The 7,782-nt window shown below is 39.5% G+C and overlaps 1 protein-coding gene across 1 annotated transcript in view; it reads right to left on the reverse strand.

The window, feature by feature from the left end:
* The window catches only part of LOC6049450 (UDP-glucosyltransferase 2), a 30,027-nt gene extending 23,325 nt beyond the window's left edge, over positions 1 to 6,702 (reverse strand). Inside the window, exon 1 of the mRNA XM_038255927.1 lies at positions 5,594 to 6,702. Coding sequence (XP_038111855.1) covers positions 5,594 to 6,671 — 1,078 coding nt within the window. The 5' untranslated portion in view covers positions 6,672 to 6,702. The remainder of the gene's footprint in view (positions 1 to 5,593) is intronic.
* Between the last annotated feature and the right edge of the window lie 1,080 nt (positions 6,703 to 7,782).

Consider the following 7,782-nt stretch of genomic DNA (forward strand, 5'->3'; position numbering starts at 1 on the left):
GCATGAACCACGTGGCCTATTTAGGGAGGAGGGGACAGCAAGTTGAAATTTTGTATGGAAAAATGAGAGGGAGGGGAGGGGTGTCTATCAGAACCGATTTTGGCGGTTACTAACCGAACCGCCTTGGTTCAAACAAACTATTGTAATGACCACGTCAAGTGACAGAGGGACTCATAAATACAGACACACATACATACATACATAAAAGCATATAAAGCCGACCTTGCAGTTTTAACTACCACTGCAGCATTAATAGCTACACTAACTTCCAAAATAAGATTGGTAATGACGTCTGCAAAAGCACTGAAAGCGAAAATGAATAAGGATTCTGCTCTTGTTAATATTTATATTAAAGCTGCATTGCGGAAAATTGCGGCGTATAAATCGTACGAGATATTTCGGTCACACAGTCGCAAATTGAGAGAAAAAAAAAAAACAAATAAATTCCAAAAATCCATAAAGATGATCACTGGAAAAATGGCACGCTTCCACTTAGGAAATGATTAATTATTGGCCTCGAAAGGGTAGTAAAAAAACTATCAGCAGTTTCTGGGGTTTTTAGATCGCTGAATCAGTTTTAAAGTTTTACGAGCCAATTTGGCGCCAACAGGTGGTGGCGCTCAGTGTCGGCAGGTGATTTGTTGATGTATTAATTTGGAAGCCTAATTGTCATTATATCGAACTGAACGATAAATAAATAAATAACAAAAACGATTGGCATGGTATATTGCTTCATTGTTGCATAGTTGAATGCTTATTCTACAACAATCCATAACAATATGTAAAACATTGTAAAGTTTAATTAACTTTAACATCAATTCGCAAAAGTTGACGATCTTTCAAGCGGTTGTATAAAATTGATAGCGGTTAGCAAAATTAGCACCTATAGTCAATTTAGGATAGTTGAACACCTTGAGTGTTAAAGCCTGTGGTTAGAAAAGAATGCATCCGCATCCCAGATGGATCTTGGTTAGACAAAATTCGCAAAAATGTGATAATTTGATTAATTTGAATTTTGGCACAACATCCGCAATTTGTTTGACAAAATGGATCTACCAGACTGAATGGCACTATTGTTCATTGTTATTTGATAGGGAACCTGATTTTTTAGTATTTGATCGTCACACTCTAAAAGACGATGCCTCTGTGCTCTCTTATGCTAACTAGATAGGAAAACCAACAAGCTTAGAACAAGAGAGCACAGAGGCATCGAATGGCGCAGCTGAAAAATGTTACCAGAATTTACTGCAGCGATGAGCAAAAGTGTGGCAAGAAAAGGGGTAATCGAGTATATGTGCCAATTTTGAGCCATTATTTTTTTTTTCAATGTCAGCAAAGATTCTTATTTTTGCCGAGGGAATCGAGCCAGACGGTGTCCCTAATGTCCATTTTTTATTGTCATTGCCAGTATTCTTTGAAAGACCATGTGAATTCCTGATGTAAATAACGTCATGCTTCGAATTCCTGGAAGCATTCAAACCCGAACAAGTATTATGTTTAAACAGATATTTGGGTATAAGTTCGCAAAATAACTGTCTAAACTTTGATATTTGATGAACTTTAATATCAGGGTCCGCCAACTCACAAAGCAGTTTCCCCGACCCCTCTTCGATTTGCGTGAAACTTTGTCCTAAGGGGTAACTTTTGTCCCTAATCACGAATCCGAGGTCCGTTTTTTGATATCTCGTGACGGAGGGGCGGTACGACCCCTTTCGTTTTTGAACATGCGAAAAAAGAGGTGTTTTTCAATAATTTGCAGCCTGAAAAGGTGATGAGATAGAAATTTGGTATCAAAGGGACTTTTAGGTAAAATTAGACGCCCGATTGGATGACGTACTCAGAATTCTGAAAAAACGTATTTTTCATCGAAAAAAAAAACACTTAAAAAAGTTTTAAAAATTCTCCCATTTTCCGTTACTCGACTGTAAAAAAAATTTGGAACATGTCATTTCATGGGAAATTTAATGTACTTTTGGAATCTACATTGACCCAGAAGGGTCATTTTTTCAATTAGAACAAAATTTTGCATTTTAAAATTTCGTTTTTTTTCTAACTTTGCAGGGTTATTTTTAAGAGTGTAAAAATGTTCTACAAAGTTGAAAAAGTTGGTCGTCATCGATCATGGCCGTTCATGGTCACCCGCGACAGACACGGACGACGAAACAAAGAGAAACGCAAAAATTAACTTTTTCAAAACTTTTTTTCGTAAAATCGCGATAACTCGTGATGTTTATAAGCACACCCCTTATGTCTATATATCAAAATTTTTGTAATTTTTTGCTCTACAACTTTGTAGAACATTGTCAAATTCTAAAAATAACCATGCAAAGTTAGAAAAAACACGAAATTTTAAAATGAAAAATTTTGTGTAATTTAAATTGTGAGTTTTGCTCGAAAGTATTTAGACAAGTATTCAGGACGCTGTATCTTATTTCAGGGGCAAGCTAGCACCATACTCTCTTCGGGAAAGTTGTAGAGCACATTCCATCATCCGAATATGGCACCCTTTTGAGGCATCGACATAGGTTTTAAGAAATGACCGAATCACTCAAGATGAAACCCCAAATGGCATTTTTTTTATAAAATTACTAATTCTATCAAAAATTATAAAAATTTCGATTGAGCGTAATTTAAGAGAGACTTTTAACGATGTTTCCCGTCCTGCCCGTGTGGAACAATCGGACCGCACACTGGAATCACAATCCAGAGGTCGCCGCACTATGGGCCATCTCCATACAAACAGGCGGCCAAATTATTTTTTTGCTTTTTAAATGTTTTTTCATACAAATTTGGGTAATTGTATGGTATTGAAATGATATACGTCGATTTTTATGACTTTTCATGTTTTTCAATAGTTGATTGTTTATAATAAATAGTATTTTCATACATTTGCAAGTGCAACAGAATTGCGTATATATTGTATTGCAAGTTTATATTATTAAATTATGGATAAGCTAATACATCCCCACTTTATGGACACAACCCCTCCCTCCTCTTTCTTTCACGCCCCCCCCCCCCTCTCCTCCTTCCCACCAACAAAATTTTGTTAAGCGGAATAAATTCATTTTAAGTAAAATATTTATTATTTACTGCTGTGTGTTTCTTTTTGTGAGTCCATGCCATATAACATGAGACCCCCCCCCCCCTTACGGGCATAAATTGCGAAAATTTTAATTGTTAAATCAAATAACAGAAAAAATAATTTTATTCAAAATATTAATTATGAAGTAAAACGATAAAATACAAACCATATTCTTAAAATTCATTTGATTATAGAGTTTGTGACAGCTTCAGGATATGTTAAAGGTACTTTTTATGATGTTTTGTACTAACCAACATAGAACTTAAATGTGGATCAGTTTCATGGATTGATCGCAGAAATTCATCATGCTAAGTCAACATTTTGATGAATACTTTTTCCGGTATCAAATTGAGATTCTCCAGTTTCGCTTGAGAAACTTCGGTACGAATACCTTATTTTGACTAAGGTACTCAATGTTAAATATAGGCAACAGAAAATTCCAATAAAGTCATTTCGAACTTCTTGAAACCAGGTATTGATTTTTGAAGCGACGATGCCCACGAAGGAGGTAGCAAAGCAAGTGAAATAAACGGGCGCATATGTACCTAGATTGCAGCAAATTTTGATAAAACGTAAATGTTCAAAATGGCATATCTCCGAAAACGCAAAAAATCGCAGGCTCGAAATTTCAGCAATGTTAGATTATAATCCAATCTTTCAAGTGATCTTAGTTTCATGTTTAGCATCGGTTAGCAAAAAAAGTACTCGATTAACAAACACAAAAAAATATGATTTGTCAAAAAAAATGCTCCAGTTATTCGATGAAAATTTCAGTTTTTGGTTTGGAAACAACATTTTATCTATTAATAGTTTCAAAGCTTATCTCATTACCTTTCCAACGATGTATATTTGTCCTAATAAAACATTTAAAATGGCTGAGCTATGTTAAAATTAAACAATCAGCCTTTTTTACGAAAAACGCTTGTTTTTTACTCCATTTTTTGACTTTCAGCTTGCGTATCTTCGTAATGAACAAACTTAGTTCTTTGAAAATTTGGATTTTTCTTAGTTAGAATGTTTACTTTCGAGAAAAAAATACCAAAAAATATTTGAAGAAGGTCACTTTTTTGAAACTTGGCCACCCAATGTACCATAGTGCGCCGGTTCGCTCTAAAAATTCTTTGTGTAAATATGGGTATTCGGCGCCGTCGCTCCGTGCCATACTTTCATACACTTAGGAGCCCAGGGCGGCGAAGTCCTTGTTGATAAAAAGGAAGACACTAGTGGTTGGTACTAGCAATGGTGGCCAACAGCTATAAACTCAACTTCGTCGTCTTTAACGATGTTTTTGGCACAAAGTTGGATATTTTTAAGTGTTCCGTTTTTGAGATATAAGGTTTGAAATTAAGTTAAATTTTGTACCAAAACACATCCATTATTGTAGCCCACCCGAAGTTATCTTCAAAATATACTAAACAAACACCATAGTAAAGAAAAAATCAGTTTGTTAAATACATTTTAGAATGGACTTTTCTGTGAAAAAAATCATATGTCGCTTTTTTTATGGGCAATACTGTAGACATATTTTGCATGCATTCTCATAAAATGGACTGTTCGTTGTATTTTCGAATATTATTTTTTCATTCTCAACTTGTCACATGATTTTTTGACAACAAATATTTAATAGTTTTTATTCAATTTAATGCTTTGATATCAGAAAATCAGTGGGTGGCCTCTTAGATAAAACTAAGTAAATCTTTCCCAGTTCTTGAGGGGAACACCCTTAAAGAGTATCGGGCCCGGCATGCACAAAGCGGATTCAGTGGCAGTTTTTCACTCAACTAATGGTAACATTGCATAGGTCGGCTTCCTAAGGTGTCGTTGATAAGGTCCAGTTTGTGACGATACACTACCTTCCCTTTACTAAGCAATCAATACCAGAAGGGAAAAGATCACCAGTTGTGTTGGTCCGAGCCGGGATTTGAACCCCGATCTACCGCTTACGAGGTGGAAGCGTTACCACTGGGCTACGTGACTCGGTCATGGTCATGGCTTTTAGATGGTTAAATAAATTCAGTTAATTTTCTTATTATTGTTTAAATTGAACAACATTTTGCATATCGATGATCTGAAAATATTTTTTTATGAAGAAAATAATTGATTTCACTTCAGTTAAATGATAGTTTCAGTCTTCTTCACACCTTTTTCAGCTTACTTGAACACCCCACATTGATACTACAAGTGTTAATTTTCTCAAAGTACTGCGAACATTTTTGTACTGGAAACTAAACTGCTGACGCCAGCCAATCTTAGCTCTGTTGCAAACAAGAGGGAAAGCACCGGAAAACGGTACTTGAATTCAAGGGGAGATACTGGATACACTGTTGTTTTTTCAATGACACTCAAATTCCCGAATAAACATGTATAATTAGCTATTGTTATGGTAATAAAAGGATGCTGGCTCAGCACAAAAATTCCCATAATGCTCAGTGAACTTGAATTGAGTGTCCACTCCGGGCCCCTGGGGGTTATATCAATGTATCGCTTCTAAGTGATTTACGTCAAACCTACCGAGTAGATCTTGCTGGGGAAGCCATCGAGCGATGCGTATGTTAGTGGTTCCGTTAAGATCCACTTCACTGTCGCACTTCCACAGTACGTCGTATTTGAGCGACTTGAACACGTCCATGAAGATCTTGGTGTTTTTGGCATTGACCGAGTCACTGCGGATGAGCGTTCCGAGGCTGAAGTAGATCACTCCGTGGCGTGATCGGTCCAAGTACTGTTGGAGGTCCGTGGGAAGGGGTTTTGGGGGCTCGATGTGAAGAAAGCCGAGCTGAATCGCTTGGGGAACGATCGGTCGAATGAAGCCCATGGCTGGTTCTACGTTGGTCATAAGGAAATCAGCACGGTTCATCAGCTCGTACGATTTAGACATGTTGCTGCCAAAGTTTTGCTCTATGATTTCATCGTACTTGGCAAACTCTCCGGGGATCAGGATGTGTTCAAGGAACAACTTCGTGAAGAAGGCTTCTATCCGTTGGAAAAAGTTCGGATTTCCGGAAAACTTGTGACTCATTTCCGGATGAGCCACTGGGTTTGCCACGTTTCCGACGACCTGGTGCGCCAACGAGATCGAGTCGATCGAGGTAATTCCGATCATCGGTACGTTGAACAGCTCAGCGAACGCAAAGAACGGTGTCATCTGGAAGTACTCCACGATCAAAACGTCAAACTGCTCATCACCAGCATTCCGGATCAGCTGCTGAACATCCGGATGGTTCATCTCGGCACGCACAAACATTTCCGCCACATGCAGCAGCTGCATTGAAATCGTAAGCGAGTTACAGTTTTCCTGCCTCAACTTGGCCACATCTAAGTTTTCCTTCACAATCTTGTGCGCAAAGTTCCAGTTAATCTGCGTAATGTTCGGATTGTCCGTCTCGATCGGATCCGTACTCATCATTGTCACGTGATGTCCCCGCTCCAACAGTCCCTTCACCATCGCCCGAAACACTATCTGGTGACTCTTCGCCGGCGACGGGAAAATCGCCAATATCCTGGAACCACTCCCACTTTCCACCACAAACGCCATCATCACGAAAACCGTCGCGATCCAGCAGACCACCCTCAGTGTGGTCGTTGCCATCTTGGCACCCAAAAAGATCGAACTCGTAACGTCCCGCGCGGCAACCGATCGGAGACTGAAAAAGCGCGCCACGCGAAATTTAGTTTTATATCGACCGCAAGTAGAATTACCATGCGGAGATCGCGCGCGCCAAGAGATGCTGCCCCGCGCGTGCGCCTAGAAGACCAGCAGAGATTTGAATGCGTCGCGACGGCGGGTGTGCGGAGATCTTGGGCAGCGCCAACCACTTGGCGCGCGCTCGCTTCGTTCATGGCAGGGAGCTGGAGTAGCAGCGTTGGGTGTTTGCTAAACACGTGGAGGGCAGTGATGGCGGATTATGTCTTTGGGGGAAACGTTTTAAATTTATTTTAATGTTCTTTTCTTTCCACATGACTCTACCTGAAGCGCAAATGAGTGTTTCGCGATGTAAGTAATAGTTAGCGTTTGATGCAAATTTGGTTCAATTTATCATTTTGGAGGACTCCTTACCACTGGATGGCTTCGCATCTCTTAATATTCCAACACGAAGGACACTATGCCTTCATCTTTAGGAGAGCCTGTAATACTACTTACTGTTTGTCCGGCCTAAGCTAACCTCAGGCTATGACCTATAGGTTAGGATTGGGTCCAAAAGTTTGCAAATTTTAGAATAAAAAACAACAACTACCTCGGTCGTAAAAAAAAAAAAACATTAATCCTGCAACACTGTCATTCACTTCAGCACACGCGCGAAAACTCAGCCCAACTCCCGGGTGACCGCTGAGGCAGCAGCTGGACCAGAGGAAAATTCAAAACGTGACGCTGACGCGCTCTCATCTCTCACCCCTAATACTAGTGTGTGCATAAACCTACTGCACAGGCCATCGTGGTGAAGATCATCACCACACACCGCCAACGGTTTTGAAGATCACACTTACGCTGCGGCGACAATCACGCACAGTTGGATTCGTGAGTTTGTTTACATTTGAGCAGTTTTATGGCCGCGGTGGAAGGGTTACCTTCGCCTCGCCGCGTCTTTTTCTCATTCGTCGAACGTTTGATTGGATAAAAATACCTCATGATTTGCTAACGAGTGTGGGAGCCACTGAAAACAGCTCGAACTTTTGTCCTGGGGCTGTTGCACACCAACTGT

Source organism: Culex quinquefasciatus, chromosome 2 (assembly GCF_015732765.1).
Source record: "Culex quinquefasciatus strain JHB chromosome 2, VPISU_Cqui_1.0_pri_paternal, whole genome shotgun sequence".
NCBI classification, from domain to species: Eukaryota; Metazoa; Arthropoda; class Insecta; order Diptera; family Culicidae; genus Culex; species Culex quinquefasciatus.